Source organism: Hemiscyllium ocellatum, chromosome 24 (genome assembly GCF_020745735.1).
Source record: "Hemiscyllium ocellatum isolate sHemOce1 chromosome 24, sHemOce1.pat.X.cur, whole genome shotgun sequence".
Classification (NCBI taxonomy): domain Eukaryota; kingdom Metazoa; phylum Chordata; class Chondrichthyes; order Orectolobiformes; family Hemiscylliidae; genus Hemiscyllium; species Hemiscyllium ocellatum.
Window position 1 is genome coordinate 51,660,861 of NC_083424.1, and position 21,150 is coordinate 51,682,010.

The following is a 21,150-nucleotide window of genomic DNA, read 5'->3' on the forward strand; positions in this document are numbered from 1 at the left end:
ATCATAATATCTCTGAACAAATTGATTTTAAAATTATGTACCACAGTACGTGAATCCTCATCATTGTTTTGAATTAACTTTTAAGACAATTTATTTGTCTTGTCGTGTTTTTATATGAATGGTCATGTCACATATCCCAAGTTTTCATAACTCTTCAGTCATTTACAAATTGAGATTTGAATTATTTTGGATTTTTTAAAGTGATAATTTAAAGGACGTCATTGTAAATTGAACAAACGGTTCTTAAAGGCATTGTTGTTGATATTGCTGAAAGAATAGGATTCCTACAGTGTGGAAGCGGGCCATTTGGCCTATTGAGTCCCCATCGACTCTCTGAAGAGCATCCCACCCAGACCTTCCATCATATTTCCATCACCCAGTCCTTCCAAAACCATTTGAACCTCAGAGTAGAACAGTAAGATAAGATTTGTGGAGGTTTCATGATATATTCTAAAATGTCTTTAACACCTCTGTGAAATTACATTATTTTATGCATCTTCAAATTTTTATAACTAATAAAGAAAAATGTTCAAAGAAAGTTTTTAAAAAATGGCTTCAGGAAATTTAATTCCTTGACAATCAATTCAATATGTTAATTTTAAAACATATTCTTGTTTTGAAAACCTAACAAGCTTCACCCACAAAAATGTGAATGATATATTTCTATCTTATGCATTTTAATGCAGCCATTTTTCTAACACCAGTATTTTCTCTGGACATCCCTTTTCCATTTCAATATTATTGCCTTTTGTTAAGCCACTATGCACCAGCATTCTTTAACCAATACCCTCTGCCTTTTCCCTGCTACCAGTAACATCTGTAAAACCTTTCCCCTCAACTGTGCCTTCATTCTAATCTATCCATTAATCTCCATTTACCATATGTCCTTCCTCTTTACTGTAATTGCTTATGAGATATATGTGAAAAGAACTGTACAGCTAAAATGTTTGGAATTATCTTGACCTTTTAGCTTAGGATGTAGATATAATTAACTTGGAAGAAAGGAAACACCTAATGTATTACGGTTATGTTTCTTTTAGTTTTGTTACATCAATAGTGAACAAAATAAATTGCCTTGTGGTATGGACACTGATATCGTGGGTTAAAATGTGAAAGTGGGTACTGCAGATGCTGGAGATCAGAGCCAAGAGTGTGGTGCTGGAAAAGCACAGCAGGTCAGGCAGCATCAGAGAGGCAGGAAAATTGATGTTTCGGGCAAAAGCCCTTCATCAGGAATCAGCTTTTGCCCAAAACGTCGATTTTCCTGCTTTTCTGATGCTGCCTGATTTGCTGTGCTTTTCCAGCACCACACTCATGACACTGATATAATGGGTTACAGAGTCTCCTTCAGTGTGGACATTTCTATTATTCTATCATGGGATCACAACTGCAATAAATCAGTGTAGTGTATCTGGTTAGCCACAAAGGTTTAAAAATATCATGCTCTGACTGTCTTTCATTCCCTCAATTTCTTTTTCTACTATATATCTCCCCAGTTCTCTTTGATTTAATAGCATTATCTTCCTCCACTACATTGCCAGCTCTGTACTAAATATCACACTCTGCAAAAGTAATTAGTAAAACTAGTACTGGAGATTTTCTGTGTATGGAGAGCTATTAAAAAAACACATATGGAACAGCACATTGGTACACTTGGCATGTTGCCAAAACCCAAAGATTAAACTTTAACAGATATATGTAACCAGTTGAACTACAATCATTTGGTGATTTCTGACAGCTTTTGCATTAAATGAACATTTGTTGTTCACGATACAAATTACATGGACTAAGTACCATCAAGGCCTTCAACACTCATAAAATAACTCTTGATTTATGTAAGTTAGTACTGCCACGTACAGCAGCATTTGGTTACCAAGCTATAAGAACTGATTAGCTGGTTGCTGGGAAATGAGAGATAGTCACTGCTCTGAGAAACTGGCACTATAGCAACCAGAGACTTTGGAAAAGCCATGGCTAAGCTTGGTGGTGGTGGTGGAGGGTGGGTGGGAGTGGGGTGATGGAAAGAACTAGAAGGAGACAGGGACAAGAAATCATCTGTGTATATACATATATTGTGTAAAACGGTCTTGGCCTCCAATGGTTATTGTAGCAAATTGATCATAGTTTAATCCCTCACAAAACCTCATGCATTTTAGTAACCATAGCAATAGTTACAGCAATGTGTTGTACTGAAGCTCAGCTGACTCAGAGTTATCTCTGTTCATCTGGCAAATAGAGCATGAAATATTTGATAAGAAAACTAAGTTGCAAATTAACACTTTAGCTGAAAGCTAAGGATTTGCACCTCTGGTTTTGAATCAATCATTCTGGACAAAAAATTAACTCAAAATAACTTCATAGAATAATCTTTCTTTTGTGCAATAATGTTTCAAGGTGTGTAGCAATGGCACACACCTGAAAGAGAAAAATTGTACTCTAAATATTCTGGAAACAATTAAAATATATAATAGTTCATTAACTTAAAACGTCTAACTTCAAATATTGTCTTTTAGTGAATTATTCGTTAAGGTGCTGCAGTGAAATTAATGATAATTTTGTTTTTGCACATGCAGAACTCAGGCCATTATTACAATTAGAATAACAACAGATATGAGGCTTCAGGGTTCAAGTGAAGTTCAGGGAATGTCAGGCTTTTTTCAGCAAAACACAGTCTCAAATGTGCAGCTTTTATTCCTTCAACTTTAAGCCAATAATTTTGAAATACAAAACCTTAACTAAACTGCATCCTGTCCATTTAATACACTGTCTTTTGATCATGTTTGTTTGGAGAAGTAGTAAGAATTGAGTATATGGTTGAAGCAATGTGATTGGTTGAAAGCTGCACATTTTGACTATCCTCAGGATGTTTGAGGAAACTATCAGAAGAAATTCCAGACATCCCCTTCAGTATTGTGACAACTGAGCCCTCATTGCTGTTGTTGAACAAAGGCAGCAACTGATTCTATTACTTAAAATGTATGACAGCTTACACAGTAGCTTAAACTACAAATTAATCATTATAGACATCTATCTAAAGTGAGACAGAGAAATTAATCCTTAATTTTTGGTCCATTCCAGAAAGCAGTATAATTATCAAACTAACATTAAAATTATAAACAGTTACAAAAATTGCACATAATGGAGCAGACCACAGGAATTACATGTGATGGTTATCAACTGAAAGATCTAGAAAAAACATCCACCCAGAAAAAAAAGGGCATTTACTTACTGTCTGATTATCTTCATATAGTTTCAGGTCATATCCGCTCAGCTCCACGCAGAAAATTATTGCTGTAACCCCTTCAAAACAGTGAATCCATTTCTTCCGTTCAGACCGCTGTCCTCCTACATCCACCATTTTAAATGTCAGCTCCTTAAAAGTAAACTTGTTTTCCACTATGCCAGTGGTCATATCTCTTGACCGCAGAATGTCCTCTACTGTTGGGATGTAGTCGGATGCTGCAATTCTGTCAAGGTCATTCAGGTAGTAGGCTGCATTGTCTTCCAAGTGGTACTCGTTGGACCGGCAAAAGCACTCCTGGACACCTGGGTCACCCCATAGGCGCTTCATTACCCCTAACAGTTCTGGTGTAATCTCCCCTTTGCTTTCAGCAGGTCCAGTCAGGGCAAAGAGCTGAACAGCATCATAGGCTCTGTCAGGATTATGGAATTCTATTTTGAGGGTAGCTAGTGCGCGGATGATACGTGTGAGAGAGTCGATAGCGTTGTAGATAATGAGGGGCTTGTATTCCTTGCATGCCTCCAAGTTAAACCCGCCACTGTGGATAATTTTCATCTGTTTCACAATGGTGCTCTTGCCAGAGTTGCTGGTCCCCAGCAGAAGGAGTTTGATCTCGCGACGCTGGCGCTGACTTTCTGAGCGCAGATGCCGATCAATCCGCCTTGAGCGCCGAGCTGCCTCCTTCTCTTCAGAGCTTTGACGACATCCCATGTTCTTTCCGTTGCAGTTGCCTGTACTTCTCGAAAGCAACAGTGATTGCTGCAGTAGGCTTTTGTCAGGTGTGCTGTGTACTTTGCACAAAAGTAAAAGCTGTGCCAGATGATCAAACAGGTAAGTACCAATTCAGTCAATCCCAGCAGGGGTGAGCGAAGAAGTGCAGCATCCACTGATAGGTCCTCAATTCAGCAGATGTCATGGCATTCCCCTCCTTTATACAAGAAAGATGGCTCATTCCTGTTGATGGAATACTTTTCCCTTTTCTGAAATGCAGTTTGTGTCTTTAAATTTCTGTTCCACCCCGACATCATTATTTAGTATCCATCCTTTTTAGAGATGATAGATATATTTAGATGATCACAGTTCCCACTTACTTATCTCTGTCTCTTTCTTGAGTTTCGTGTTAAGTGTACAGAAGAAATGCACAGTTCTTTGCTTCTGTTACTTCAAACCTGAACAGTGTGTATAACCATCAGTGACCAATTTATCTGCCAAACAAAGCAAAGTGAATCATTAGGACTGCTTTTCCTGTAGGTGATGAACTGACATGGTGACTATTTGAAAGAGAACAATAGGCTGTAAATTATTTACGTGCTTTATTAATCCCACAATAGAAAGCTGGTGAATTTTTAAATTGTATAAGTGATCTATTCTTGCAACTTCCATGGCTTCAAAAAGTACCTTTTTTTGTGTTCAGCTGAGACTGCTTCCTTTAATTGATACATTACTGAATTGCTTGATATAGTTACCTCTAAGATTGGATGCACTACATGAATTACAGCTGTGAATGTGGGTCTGTATCCAAGTTACACATGTTGTATTGAGTGAGTCACTTATATAGACACTGACCCATTATGAACTGAACAAGCCTGATTTTGAGCTTCACTGCCAGTGACTGAATGAAAAGTCTTTACAATGTTATGACATTACAGGAATAGGTTGTCAAGTATATTCAAGGCTGAAAGGGTCAATTTTAACCAGGTTTCAGGTGGTGAGGAGTGGGAAGAGGTCAAGTTTAAACTGCAATCAGTGGTCTAAGTTTGATGTCTGGATCAAAATGTTCAATGCCAGGTTATTTCAGCAGCTCAGCCTCAGAAACATGCTGCGACCAGTTGCCTGTTCAAAGTAAATAGAACACAGCAATGCATTAGTAGGCTGCTTAGAGATCCAGAGTAAGTGAGGACTGGAGAGTCAGAGTCGAAAGGTGTGGCACTGGAAAAGCACAGCAAGTCAGGAAGCATCTGAGGAGCAGAGAGAGTCGACATTTCGGACATAAATCCTGATGAATGGCTTATGCCCAAAACGTTGACCCTCCTGCTTCTCGGATGCTGCCTGACTTGCTGTGCTTTTCAGTGCCACACATTTCGACTCTCCTTAGTGATCCAGTCTAGAGCAGTTCTCCAGCAAGCAGGTAAATCATGGATGATGCACATGACAGAGTTGATAACGTTGTAGTGGAAGTAATTTGTGAAGAGAGGGAGTGTTTAAACCAACAGAAACCGGAGATGTGAGGTCTGGAGGAATGCCCTAAGCTCCACTGAGGAAAATCTAACTTCCCCACAGAGGGGTGCTTCTGTCTACAGACCTGATTTAGCCTGGTGCGAAACTTACTGTTGTTCCTCCACTCATACCTCAATTAAAATGTAACCAGGTCCTATTGAAATATGTTCACCCTATTTGCACATGTTCACAATGCTTCTGCCTTTATTAAGCAACTGTCTCAGTTCCCACACAATCTGTGCAACAAAATGGGCAATGCCAGGTAGAGGTTCGGTTCCGAGCAGATAAGGAACGGATTTATTTTTGTTGAGAATGTAGAATTAAAATCAAGCCATCATCTATAATTCTTAGATCGTCATATAGTGATATTATGAATATAAATGATTGTATGATACTAAAATTTAAATGAAATGTGTTTTGAACAACAAATCTTAATATTCATCTAGGATATCAAATAATACTTTAAAAAAAAGCACAACATTTCTTCAATGTATTTAACCATTCCCACAATGCTTTAATTCTGATCTATCTGTAAAAAAGATTTTGTTCTTTTTTTCTGAAGTGAAAAATAGCAGAATTTCATGTCATAAGCAAGGCAGCGATCAATACTGGTGAACAATCAGCATTCACTATCACATATCAATGGGGGAAATCTCTGAGATCTGTCATGTGAAGTTTAAAAAGACACAATTTTTCGACAAGTACAATTTTTTTCTGTAATAATAATAATAATACTGTTGTGGAGGATGTTTGATATCTTTCACCCACTCATGATCTTGCAGTAACTTATTTGAATTTAATAATAGTCTCTCTTTTGAAATTGCTTTTTTTTAACCATTTTTTGTGCATTTTCATTGGTTTATTTATTTTGATACAGAGCAGATGGTTCAACTGTTTTAATCCACATTATAAAAGCTATTTGATTGATTTGTTAAGGTAAGCAAAGAAAAACGAAAACACAACTATTGTCACATTTTCTATTCATGGAACAAATTCAAATTGTATGCATAGTTTCCTGTATAAATAAAATTGCTCTCCCCTCAAAAAATGATTGAACATTCGAATAATAATCTAGGGCTCAAATTTGACAAGTTATTTGGCTGGCCTGGACTCGAAGCCCACATATAAAACACATCCATTAGCCAAGTATTAGTTAATTGTCGGCTCTTGCTAAGTGACTCTCCCTACTGATTTGGGTACAGCAGGAGCAGTGAAGTAAAGAGTTAACAACATAACAAGGAAACTTACTGGTGCATAAAGTTTTCAGTGTAAGGATTAGCTATTTGCAGCACCAGTCATGAACAGACATGCTTGCAGCCAAAGTGATAAGCTTGACATCAGACATCGAACAAAATGGCAACTGATCAAATTGTACATTGTCCCATCATTGCTGTCTCTATGATCTCATCCAAGCATGTGGCTGAAAAGATTTGCAGAGCCCTACTATTGTAAAGAAGCTCAATATTGGATAGAGCCATTGACCGAGAAATATCCTGACTGTTTTTTCAAGTCTTTCCAAAGATCATTATCTTCCAAAACCATTTCGTTTTTTAAGTTTAAACAATGCTTACAAAATCAAAAATAATAAACATAAAAACACAGAGAATCTTAATTAGCATCTCCAAAAAAAAATCTAGGCTGTTGAATTAGAAGTCCCTTGGTGGGCTGGTTGCTTAAATAATAAAAACGTCATAACCATAAACAGGTAGCTCCATCTCCAATGCCATAGCTTCAGTGAAAATGTGGACAATATGTGTTAATGCGAGATGTCTACTGGTGCAGCGCATCCAGGAGTGAATCCTTTCTTGCATACATAGAAAAGGGATAAAGAGATGCAACCAGATTCGTTGAAAATTACAGATATAACATGGCCTACTTCTACTCTTATATCTCCATGAATCATTTCAGAACATACACATTACATCATTCACCAAACATTGCCAACAATAACGTCACACATCCCTCAACAAATATGGTCAACGCTACCACTCCCTGTTCTGATGATCACCTGATGAAGGAGCGTCGCTCCGAAAGCTAGTACTTCCAATTAAACCTGTTGGACTATAGCCTGGTGTTGTGTGATTTTTAACTCTGTTCTGATGGTAAGCCTGTGATGGTTATCTTTGTGGTGCACTGCAGAATAAAGTTGAGTGAAGGTATAGCTATCTCAGCCATGGGAGAAATTAATGCAGAAACCTATTTAACACAATGTTTAATTAAACACAAGGAAGACTATCCCTCTAATCCCATAGATCTGAAGAGATGTTTAATTTGTTTTTTTTCAGAGATTGATGCAAAATTAATGAATCTGCTGTCTTTGACAAAACATGACAATCCTTTGGAGTTTTTTGAAGAGAGCTACAGCTGAAGAGCAGACAGTAAGAACTATGTTAAAGATCAAATAGCAGGCAGAACATCGTAAAAATATAGATTATATAAAACAAATCAAATTACAACATCATTATTTAATACATGGCTGCTGGCTAGGCTTCATTTGATATTCTAACGGCAGAAAGTCTCTGTACACCAGCTGCACCTCCTTGTGGGATGATAGTGTTGCAGGACTTTTGGATCTTTTGGTCCTAAAAACAGCTTTATATCAGAGGAATGTTTTTTATTCACTTGCATTGATGGGCGAGAAAAGTAGCTGGACAGAAGGTCATTTTGCACTCAGCATTGAATAGATCTGACTCTTCATTCCATGTACATCACCAAGGAGGAGGGAATTTAAAATATTAGTTCAGGTGACTTCATTGAAAAACTGAAATGTAGAAAGTACAAAAGAAGAAGGTATATTCAGATAGTGCCTATCATAATCTTAAGATGTCTTTACAACAAATTAGATATTTCTTTGGAAGCATGGCCACTGTTGTTGCAAAGGAAAGTATCATAATAATGGTTTGAGAGTTTTTAAACAATGTATCAATTGTGGGATTTTGTTAATAAAAGATCATTGATGTTTGAGTTCAGCTATGGAGTTTGATTTGCTCTCCCTATCTAACTTACTGAAAATTTCCATCAGATTGAAAAAAAGAGATGCACATACACAAAGTAATGTGCATCGAAACTAGTTTTTTCGATGCACATTACTTTGTGTATGTGCATCTCTTTTTTTCAATCTGATGGAAATTTTCAGTAAGTTAGATAGGGAGAGCAAATCAAACTCCATAGCTGAACTCAAACATCAATGATCTTTTATTAACAAAATCCCACAATTGATACATTGTTTAAAAACTCTCAAACCATTATTATGATACTTTCCTTTGCAACAACAGTGGCCATGCTTCCAAAGAAATATCTAATTTGTTGTAAAGACATCTTAAGATTATGATAGGCACTATCTGAATATACCTTCTTCTTTTGTACTTTCTACATTTCAGTTTTTCAATGAAGTCACCTGAACTAATATTTTAAATTCCCTCCTCCTTGGTGATGTACATGGAATGAAGAGTCAGATCTATTCAATGCTGAGTGCAAAATGACCTTCTGTCCAGCTACTTTTCTCGCCCATCAATGCAAGTGAATAAAAAACATTCCTCTGATATAAAGCTGTTTTTAGGACCAAAAGATCCAAAAGTCCTGCAACACTATCATCCCACAAGGAGGTGCAGCTGGTGTACAGAGACTTTCTGCCGTTAGAATATCAAATGAAGCCTAGCCAGCAGCCATGTATTAAATAATGATGTTGTAATTTGATTTGTTTTATATAATCTATATTTTTACGATGTTCTGCCTGCTATTTGATCTTTAACATAGTTCTTACTGTCTGCTCTTCAGCTGTAGCTCTCTTCAAAAAACTCCAAAGGATTGTCATGTTTTGTCAAAGACAGCAGATTCATTAATTTTGCATCAATCTCTGAAAAAAAACAAATTAAACATCTCTTCAGATCTATGGGATTAGAGGGATAGTCTTCCTTGTGTTTAATTAAACATTGTGTTAAATAGGTTTCTGCATTAATTTCTCCCATGGCTGAGATAGCTATACCTTCACTCAACTTTATTCTGCAGTGCACCACAAAGATAACCATCACAGGCTTACCATCAGAACAGAGTTAAAAATCACACAACACCAGGCTATAGTCCAACAGGTTTAATTGGAAGTACTAGCTTTCGGAGCGACGCTCCTTCATCAGGTGATCATCAGAACAGGGAGTGGTAGCGTTGACCATATTTGTTGAGGGATGTGTGACGTTATTGTTGGCAATGTTTGGTGAATGATGTAATGTGTATGTTCTGAAATGATTCATGGAGATATAAGAGTAGAAGTAGGCCATGTTATATCTGTAATTTTCAACGAATCTGGTTGCATCTCTTTATCCCTTTTCTATGTATGCAAGAAAGGATTCACTCCTGGATGCGCTGCACCAGTAGACATCTCGCATTAACACATATTGTCCACATTTTCACTGAAGCTATGGCATTGGAGATGGAGCTACCTGTTTATGGTTATGACGTTTTTATTATTTAAGCAACCAGCCCACCAAGGGACTTCTAATTCAACAGCCTAGATTTTTTTTTGGAGATGCTAATTAAGATTCTCTGTGTTTTTATGTTTATTATTTTTGATTTTGTAAGCATTGTTTAAACTTAAAAAACGAAATGGTTTTGGAAGATAATGATCTTTGGAAAGACTTGAAAAAACAGTCAGGATATTTCTCGGTCAATGGCTCTATCCAATATTGAGCTTCTTTACAATAGTAGGGCTCTGCAAATCTTTTCAGCCACATGCTTGGATGAGATCATTAGCACTCCCTTGTTATACATTTTAAATTGTTAACATAAACACAGAGAGAAAATGGGAAGGGTGCTAATTTTGTGTTTTTTTAAAAACAATGTGTTAATGTTGACCTGCTTTAAAGTTGACAGCAATCTGTCAAAAGATTCTTTAAAATCTCTTATTGTAATACTGACCTCCGTTAAATTTGTCACCGCTTTCTTTCCACCTAAGGAAAACCATTTTCTGTCACTGAGGCAGCAGCTGAACAAATTTGAAGTGAAGTGACCTTCAGGTCATTGCTGACGTCATTTTAATTGACAGGAGAACATTTGTTTATAAAATTTTTGCTGGCATACATCAAAAACCTAAGAACAGAAGAATCCTTTCAAAATAGTTCAAACTTGCATTAGCAACATGAACATTTTGGAATGTATTTTTAAGTTGATGAATACTTTTAAAACCCCATTTTCCAAGTCAACATTTATAGAGAGCCAAACGTTATACTTTTAGAATTGTTGCGGTTCCTTTTACTTTAGTGTCTCTCAGTACTTCATTTCATGTGCACATTAGACTAATGCTGGTACCCCTGAGTGAGAGGATTTGTCCTGTGTGCATCATTCTCACAAATTGCTGCGATTAGGAAGGAAGCCAAAGGAAAGAGCAGAGGTTCCTTCTGGAAGGAATGAAGAGGCATTTAGTCTGGTATTGCATATCTCCTGATGCCAACTTTAGCTCAGTTTGCATTGTTTTTTTTTCAAGAATTTATGTCACATTTTATTGAGATATATGGGGCGGTGTAACTGCTTCTCCTTTAGTGTGATCTCCAATCATACTCGAAACATTGTGGGCTTTCATCAACCTTCTGAGGCGGGCAGTTGCATATCAGTGAAATTTTTTTCTCAAATCATCTGTTGAAGCACTGGGATATCCATTTAACTTTCCATTATGAAACTCTGCCTGGTTATATTTTACCATTAACAATGCCCCCCGACTACACTTGAGTATTTAAAGGGCGCCACGGTGGCTCAGTGGTTAGCACTGCTGCCACACAGTGCCAAGGATTGGGTTCGATTCCTGCCTCGGACGACTGTCTGTGTGGAGTTTGTACATTCTCCCTGTGTCTGCGTGGGTTTCCTCCCACAATCCAAAGATGTGCAGGTTAGGTGAAACTACCCATAAATTACTCATAGTGTTAGGTGCATTAGTCAGGGGTAAATAAAGGGTAGGGGAATGGGTCTGGGTGGGTTACTCTTTGGAGGGTCGGTGTGGGCTTGTTGGGCCAAATGGCCTGTTTTCATACTGTACAGAATCTGGTCTAAAATTTGATCAGTTAAGCCTTTGTCTGCATAAAAATCAAAATCTCCTGATATATATCCTGTTCCCATTTAAAGAAACTAATGAAGTATAAGCTACATTCGATGGAGGTTTTGCCATATACCTATTACATAGATACAATGGGGACTAATTTTGTCAGAGCTGTCAGTTATGTTGCTCACAAGTCTGCTCCTACTTTTCCTCCTGGAACTCTATCATAAAAATTATCTATTTGTTGCTCTCTGGTGTTTTTATCTACTACTTAAATGCATGTTGATCTCATACTACTTATGGACAATGGCAGTAGAAGCTATTTATTATGGCCTACCTGCCAGCTTTCTCACAGATAAAGATCCTCAAGCACGAATCCCAAAGTCTGAGACAAATATTTCAACTGTTGTTCTCTGCACAAAACTTTGCTCACCAGGCTTACATTTTGGGAAGATGCACAGATCCAACCATAATGTTTCAATTTTAATGGCTAGAAACCAGGGGGATTTCTTGATGCTTGTACTTTATACTAGAGAATTGCTTAAACATTCTTCAAGAGTATTTTGCTGGGACACTGCTTCATAGCAAACTCAATGGACACCTGGAAATCATTAGCCCAAGACCGTCCAAAGTGGACGGGGAGCATTCAGGAAGGCATCAAGCACCTTGAGACTTACTGTTGGGAAAAAGTAAAAACCAGGTGAAAACAGCAAAAGGAGCGCACTGCCACACCAGTGACCCACTTACTCCTACCTGCGACCACCTTCTGCCCCAAATGTAACAGAGCCTATGGCAGTCTGTACAGCCACCTGCGGATTCATCCTGAAAGTGGAAGAGAGTCATCCTTGTCTGCGAGGAGCCGCTAATGTATGAATGAATGCCTTCAATGTAAACTGGTCTCTTAGCATCCTCATTAAATACAAATCTCACACAAAACCAAGGTGAACTGGCTTTCCATTTCATTTCCAAAGGAAGACTTTTTTTCCATAGCAAAACTTTTCCTTTTAAAACTGAATTACAGGATCATAGATATTGACATGGTCGTGACAACCATATGGTATGCTATTAAGTCATTCCAGGCTTGGAGTTTCAAAGTCTTCAGTTTGAAGGAGAAATGGAAGAATAAAGGAGGTGTGTAATTTGTAGGTTTAGTTATAGACTGTTAGAATAGGAGACTTGTTTTAAACTAAGTGAAAATGTGAATGAATCCAGCTGGAATAACAAAGGGAGAGCATGCAGAACGTCAGCAATCAAAAGAGAGGAAAATTCAAGGAACTAATCCTCAGAGTTTCAATTAACAAGAAAGATGTGTAGACATATTCTGTAATTACAGACTTAAAAACTCCAAAAATCATTTTCAAGCTAAAAATTGCCTCCAATTGGCTTTGTAGCATAACAAGTTCAGATGTGACAAATTATTTGTGTTTTAATAGTGTAATAATGTAATTTTTAGAGTCTTCTACGATGTAAAGACCTTTCTGTACCAGGAGAATCCTGAAGGCAATATTCCATGAATAGAGGTAATCACTTTGCATGCAGCAGTAGGCTTCAACTGCTCTACAGGCATGTGTCTTCATAACTCTCTTGTCCTGGGTTCCCAGTGATACCCGCCAATGCTAGCACATGTAAGATGTTTGTCAATGTTCAACAGTTGATAGAATGGTGTAGGATTGGGAGTCTAATTCTGACAGTGCTGAAGTCTCCAGTTCTAGTTATTCAGTTGATGAACTGAAGGAAGCACTGATGACAACGACATTTGGGTCAACTGCTCTCCACAACACTGGCCCAGAATTTGCAATTTTAATGACAAGAAAACAATTGATGCTAAAATTACTGACAGTTCATCAAGGCTTGCATTAAATGTAACTGAGTTTCAATAAATACTAAGGCATAATTATTTAAGAATCCTGAAGAAACTAATTTTATATGTGTTGAGTGTCATTCCTTAGAATAATGCTTACAAATTCTCTCACTTCAAAATACTGTAGATAATATTAACATGGAATTTAGTTAGCTGAGGTGCCAGGACTGATCCTAGTTATAGACTTCTAACTGAAAGTGCTGCAATTAGATATCTTCGAAACAATCTGTTTAGAGATACATGCCTCCACAGACAGTAGAACATGAACATGGGCCTGCTAGTCGAGAGATAGGGACATATCACTGCACCATAAGAACCATTAAAATGCTCTATTTATCATTTACAGTGAGCTGTCTCTTAGCCAATCCATTATCCATATGTTACTAATTCCATCCATCCTTAGCTTCCATATTAATGTTCACGTGACAATTTATTAAATACTTTTACTAATCTAAGCATACTACACCTACAAGATCCCCAGCATAGAGGACCCTCAGGGTAAGGGGGGCATTGGGAGACTGAGGTTATGAGGGGTGAGGTTTAGGAGGTATGAGGACAGTGTTTGAACTTGGCTGCTATTCCCAAGGTCTGTGGAGGGTCTTCTAATCAGCTTAACAATCTCGTCCCATATCATTTCAGCTTCTTGACCTTCTGAACCGAGGTAATTTCTTGCCACAGTCCTTACTTCATTTCTTCAGTCCTCCTCATTTTTCCATTTTGTTTATCTTTTCGAAATGCAATGTATAGTGAAATATTTATTTCCCAACCTTGTCACCATTCAAACCTTTCTGCCTGCTCTACTAATCGTTGTTAATCTCGTTGCGGTCTTAGCTCTGTTTTTCTTTCTGCACCCAATAACCCTTTACTCACTATCACAAATCTATCTAAATTTTAAGATAGTGATGAGGAAAACCTTATTCTTTCAGAAGGCTGTGCAACTTCAAAATTCTCTGTCTCAGAATGCAGTGGAAGTACAGTCATTGAATATTTTTAAGGCAAAGGCATAGATTCTTGTTAGGCAAGGCAATCAAAGATTATCAGGTAGATGAGAAAGTGGAATTTTAAAGACAATAAGATCAGCCATGATGTCATTGAATGGTGGAGCAGAAGGGAAGTCTTCTAGTTCATATTATTGTAACCAGATTCTAGGCAAGATTCTCAAGTTTGTTACAGTTCTTAATGAGAACCCCAAATCATAAAGCTCTCATGTGAGGAAGGATATTCTAACTCCCTTTGTTTATTCATCCACCCTCCTCCGTTGTTCGCAACAAGGTTATTTTAAAAAGATCCCTTCCTTTCCCTATACATGTCTTCCAGACCCAACTGAAGTAATGTTTTATAATGAGACAATTTAAACTGTCTTTCTTGAAGTAGCAAAAAGAGTGAGTTTGTTCATTACTAAATTGAAGAGGAAATGATAACATAACAAAAATATACAGTTTAAAATAAAAGGTGAATCCAAAAAAAATTAAAATTCAGTTTCTGAATTGTTTGTGAAGAACATGTATGAAGATGTTGCATCCATTATTAGTTGGCCCCAATAAAATTCACTTTGGCAGTCGTGCTGTTGATTTTGAGATTCATGGTTTTGCGGGTTGGTGAACATTTTGGTGTTCTGACTCCTTGACAGTGACTGTATTTAGCATTCAGAGTCAGAAAAAGCCTTTCCCTTTGTTTAACCTGCAGTGCAGAGCGATTTAAAATGGCTCTACTATATTTATTGGCTTGGACACAGAAGATAGGGTAGCTATGGAGGACTATTTTTATGATAAGAGGTTTATGACCAGTGATGTCTACAAGGACCAGTGTTGGGAACGCTGTTGTTTGTAATATGTATAAATGATTTGGATGAAAATGTGGGTGGCCTGATTAGTAAGTTTGTAAATGACATGGAAATTGATGGAGTTGTGGATAGTGAGGAATGTTATCAAAGGATGTAGTAGGATATAGACTAGTTGGAAAGTTAAGTGGAGAAATGGCAGATGGAGTTTAATGCAGCCATATGTGAGGTGATGCATCTTGGGAGGTCAAATACAAGAGGAAAGTATACAGTAAACGGCAGGACACTTAGGAGCATTGTTATATGGAAGGTTCTTGGGATGCAAGTCCATAACTCTATGAAAGAGGCAAACTCAATAAGGTGGTAAAGAAGGCTTATGACATGTTCGTCTTCATCGATCAATCTGTGAATATAAAAGCTAGTGAGTCATGTTGTAGCAGTGTAAGACTTTAGTTAGGCCACATTTAGAGTACTATGTGCAATTCTGGTCACCACACTATAGGAAGGATGTGAAGTCTTTGGACCAGAGTATAGTAGCTATAAGGAGAGGTTGGACAAACTTGGATTGTTTTCACTAGAGCGCCAAAGGCTGAGGGGCAACCCAGAAGAAAATAAAATTATGGGAGTCATGGATAGGGTGGATAGTTGGAGTCTTTTTCCCAGGTAAATGTCAAATACTAGGGAGCTTAGGTTTAAAGTGAGAGGGGAATGTTTCGAGGAGATGTGGGAGGAAAGTTTTTATTACAAAGAATGTAGGTGTCTGTAACACTCTGCCAGGGGAGGTGGTAGAAGTAAATATGACGGAAACATTTAAGAGGCATTTAGATAGACACATGATTGGACAGGGAAAACCACATGCAGGCTGATGAGATTGTTTAGAAAGGCATCATGGTCAGAACATGGTGGACCGAAGGGCCTGTTCTGTGTGCCACATCACACACCAGGATGCCTGGCTAATAACACACACAGACTAGTGTTATATTTAGTTTTTAATCCCTTTATAGTAAATTCCTAGAGGGTAACACAAACATGTCTGTAAGAGGTAATTTTCTACTGAGAGGGATGGGCCAGTCAGACCCTTTTTATCTCTTCCCATCAAGTGTCTCACTATTGGAAGTTTTCTTGACACTTTACAGGTGCAACATTGCATAGCTTTTGCAGAGGACATTGCCAGACAATCACTGAATTTGGATCAGGATTTTGTTTTGTGTAGCAATTCTCTTTTTAAAAAATCACATTTTGGAATTATAAGTAAAATAAAGTGTTTCTAAGTACTTTGGAGCCTGATCCATCATTTTAACAATCGTTACGTTTGTGTGTAACTCAACTTTGAATAAAGTTCCAGCCTCCCTCCTGTGGCAAAGAAAAATACACATGCTACATACCCTGAGGAAGCAAAGAAATTCTCCTCATCCCTGTCTCAAAAGGGATTTTTAAATTACATCCCCTTGGTTTTAGTCTTATGCACAAGAGGTAAACTTCCTCTTGAAATCCAACCTATACAGCCACCACACAATTTTATCGGTTTCGTTAAGATCAGCTCTCATTCTGCCACAATGCAGTGGTTTTAGGCCCTATCTGTTCAATCTTTCTTCATATTAGGAATGAATCAAGTGACCCCTTTCTGAACTGCTTTTAAAGCAATTAATATTTTTTGAAATAATTTTTTATGTAGAGTTCATCTATCCAGTTATGAATGCTTTTGGTTTCCAGATAAAGAGCCATTATATTTATTTTAATACCACCATTCTTTGCATGGACATGGTTCACTGGTATGCTATTGTCATGACCACAGATCACAAGCCCAGATTACCAATGGACAAATTGAACTGGTAATTTCAACATGTGTTTTTTTTTCAAAGGGGGACTGTTACAGCCAAACAAATGGATTGTGGATTTAAATTCAGTGACTGTCTGGAGAGGGGGGTGGGGGGAGAGAGAGAGAGAGAGAGAGAGTAAAATATTATTTCAAACTGCTAACATGATGGAAGGAAAGAAGCTGTCTGAGTGAGAGACAAGTTCTCTTTCAAGAACACACAAGGTCAAGGATTAAAAGCCAGCTTCTCACAGGCTTGTGTGTGTAGTGGAAGAAAATGTGCCACTGGGCGAAGGGGCTCGTACATTCTGGTCTGGGTTTGTGAGTTTTGAAGGTCACAATTGAATATTATTCACCAGTCACTCCTGCATTGCATGCAAAGGATTATATTACTTTGAGTGCCAAAAGTCAGCAAATCAATCAAAAGGAAACAGGACAAAAAAGAATTTTAATCAACTGTAATTCCAAAAATCTGAAAATGTTGGCTACCAAGACTCAGCCAACGAGTTCATTGGTTTTACTCCATTTGAATTGGTTTACAGCACCAAGGAAAAGGCTACAAGAAGCTACTGAAAGAAATGTTTTTAGAACAGAAGGAGGATTCTCCATTTTAGGTGATGGAGCAGAATTTCAAGAGTAATCTTTGTAAGCCTGTGAAATGGCCTGAAAACACTTTAAACTCTCCAAGGCAGTGATGAAAAAACAGGCAGACAAGCATGTAATGCCCCAAAACCTTCGTCCAAGGGACTACATCTGTGTCTTCTTACCAATATAAGGTGAGCCCTCAAATGACTAAATCAGTGACCCATTTGGAGTAGTGCAGAAAGTTGGGGAAGGGAATAATATCATTCCAGATCAAGGCAAGAAGCAGAGTAAGAATAATCAGTTGTCAGAGAGTGGAATTGAACAGGACAAGAACAGGGCTGGTCCAAATAGACAGGAACCAAAAGTTGGTGAGTGAAACAGTGGCTAAACAATCAACTCCTCTCAAAGAGAACATGTTTTAGGTACATTCAAAGTATTTCTTCATACAAGAATGGTATGATGAACAAACCAAGAGCCCCTTGGATGATAAAAGAGATATAAATTAGGTTAAGGAAGAAACAGGGTGCTTAGGACAGGTGTCAGGCAGTAAATACTTGAGAACCAAGCTGAAAACAGAAGGACCAGAAGTGAGGTGAAGAAGCAAAGGACGATTTTGTAAAAGGACTGGCAATTAATATAAAAGGCAATTTGCAGTCTTCTGTAAATACACTGATAGCAAAAAGGTGGTAAAAAGATAAGTGAAGCTGACTAAGGAGCAAAAAAGAGATTTATATATGGGAGCAAGAGGTATGGCTGAAGTGTTAAGTTAATATTCTGCATCTGCCTTTACCTATGAGGCAGATGTGCCCAACTTATGGTGTCAGAAGAGGAAACTCAGTTATTAGAAGAGTTTAAAATTGATAAGGAGATGGTATCAGATAAGCAGTCAGTATTTAAAGTTGATAAGGTACCATGACAGGATTAGATGCACCCAAGGATATTGAAGGAAGTGAAAGTTGATTTTTAGCATGTACTGAATTTCTACTTCTACCTAAGCTTACTTTTCTAGACTCAGCCATTATCAGTTTTATCAGTTCTGTCTCTCCTAGATCCACATCATGCCTAACTCATATAATACATTCAAGTGTATTTCTACAAGTTATCTCATACTTTCTCCATAGTCTTACAAAATCCTTCCTTTCTCTTTTCTTTTTTCTCATAATCTAGGAACTGTACTGATACTTTTGTGTTAGGTAATCGAATTGTAGGAGGTTCACTTAAAGAAAAGCTGGCCTTTTCTTCCATCACACTAATGTTCTTTAGGGAAAGAAACTACCATCTTTACCTTGTCTGGCATATATGTGACTTCAGACCCACAGCAATGTGGTTGACTCTTAACTGCCCTCTGGCCAATTAGGAGCAAGGAATGCTGGCCAGCCAGCAACACCCTCCATGAATGAAATTTTTAAAAAACTCTCATTATCTCATCATTTTCCACTACTCTTCACACCTGACACATTTGCTCCTCTTGCCTTATCCTCTTGCCTACAATAATACCTTTTCAGCGCTTTTAGATGACATCATTGATTCTAGTTCAGTCAGGAGTATTTATCAATAAATCACTTCACAAACCCTTCTAAACTACTTTATATGGAAACGAATTTCAATTTCTAAGGTTTATCTTGTAAAAACAACAATACCAATCATTTCATATCCCACCTGAAACACACATTGCTGAATGCTTATTCGTCCAATTTTTCATTTTTAGCTGTGAAACTTTAAATGTATCTGTGCTACATAAATGCACCTGTGAGTTCCTTCTACATGGACATGTAATCCAACACTCAGGATTTGTCTTTCTCATTCAAGACCTCTTCCCTAATCAGTTTTAATGGATGTCTAATCTCATGACCATGAACCAACTCAAATGGGCTAAATCTCATGGTTTCATTTCAAGAACCACTGGTAGCAAATAATAAAACATCTAATCCTTTGACTGAATTTTGTTGGTACTCATGACAATATATCTTAATCATGGTTTTAAGAGTCTGACTTTACGTCTCCAAAGCTCCCTGCATCTCAAATGATGTGCAATTGACTTCAAATAGTTTATTTCCAAGCTGCTATTGAGTTTCTTAAAGCTTTAGATATGAAGTCAGAACTCTGATTAGTCTGTGTCTCAAATAGTGGTCCATTACAAGTTTTAAAAAAAGCATAAATTCTTCCACTACCCTCGTTGGAATTGTAAGGATATACTAATGTTGTACATTAGTGGGTGGCACGGTGGCACAGTGGTTAGCACTGCTGCCTCACAGAACCTGAGACCCGGGTTCAATTCCCGACTCAGGCGACAGACTGTGTGGAGTTTGCACGTTCTCCCTGTGTCTGCCTGGGTTTCCTCCGGGTGCTCCGGTTTCCTCCCATAGTCCAAAGATGTGTGGGTCAGGTGAATTGGCCATGCTAAATTGCCTGTAGTGTTAGGTAAGGGGTAAATGTAGGGGTATGGGTGGGTTGCGCTTCGGTGGGTTGGTGTGGACTTGTTGGGCCAAAGGGCCTGTTTCCACACTGTAAGTAATCTAATCTAATCTAATTCATTTTTGGTTACGGTCCTACAACAATACACTCACAGCTGTAAGTATCAAAAGTGCTGGTCCGATTACAAATTGAAGTATTCCCACCACCTGACATGCATGACATGTTCATGAAACTGCACTATATTTTTATGAAGTCATGGCCATATAAAGAACTGTTTATCAATGCCTGTGTTTTCTGTGTTCCTATATGCCCTGCCATAGGAACCACATCAGCTATTCACAAAATCCCATAGTATCTGGGTGATAGAACTACTTTATGAAAAACTGTCAATTGTTTGCCTGCATGTCTGTGAGGATGTCTCCACTTACTCACAAAATCCTGCCAGCTGCAGGAAATCTTTTGCCATTTCTACTGCCATGCCTTCAATGCAGTATTTAACCTCTGCTTTCCTTCACCTGTATTATTGACCAATATCGCATCCAAATCCTCATTGCCTCTGTTTGTAATCCAATCTAATCTGATCTAATCCAGATCCAAATCTTGATGGAGCCCCAAACCACTCATTGGGTTGGCACGCCGTAAATCAAGCTCTGCTTGTCCTGGAGCCATACGAAATATTAAACCTTCTTTAAGGTCTGTATAATACCTGATTTGCCTGACCTTGAGATCAAGGTTGAAAGAAAGTTGGACCTGGTTTCTGCTGTAACCAAGAATTATTATTTATTACAAGTAATTATAAGTTTGGGAGAAGTTTTGTAGCTTGGGTGCTCGTTGTTGTGGTTCTGTTCGCCGAGCTGGGAATTTGTGTTGCAGATGTTTCGTCCCCTGTCTAGGTGACATCCTCAGTGCTTGGGAGCCTCCTGTGAAGCGCTTCTGTGATGTTTCCTCCGGCATTTATAGTGGTTTGTCTCTGCCGCTTCCAGCTGTCCGCTGCAGTGGCCGGTATATTGGGTCCAGGTCGATGTGTTTGTTGATAGAATCTGTGGGTGAGTGCCATGCCTCTAGGAATTCTCTGACTGTTCTCTGTTTGGCTTGCCCTATAATAGTAGTGTTGTCCCAGTCGAATTCATGTTGCTTGTCATCTGCGTGTGTGGCTACTAAGGATGGCTGGTCGTGTCGTTTCGTGGCTAGTTGGTGTTCATGGATGCAGATC

At 38.1% G+C, this 21,150-nt stretch overlaps 1 protein-coding gene across 1 annotated transcript in view; it reads right to left on the bottom strand.

Moving 5' to 3' along the window:
• Positions 1–3,967, bottom strand: part of gnaz (guanine nucleotide binding protein (G protein), alpha z polypeptide) — a 201,583-nt gene extending 197,616 nt beyond the window's left edge. The window contains exon 1 of the mRNA XM_060843788.1: positions 3,230–3,967. Coding sequence (XP_060699771.1) covers positions 3,230–3,952 — 723 coding nt within the window. The 5' untranslated portion in view covers positions 3,953–3,967. The remainder of the gene's footprint in view (positions 1–3,229) is intronic.
• Between the last annotated feature and the right edge of the window lie 17,183 nt (positions 3,968–21,150).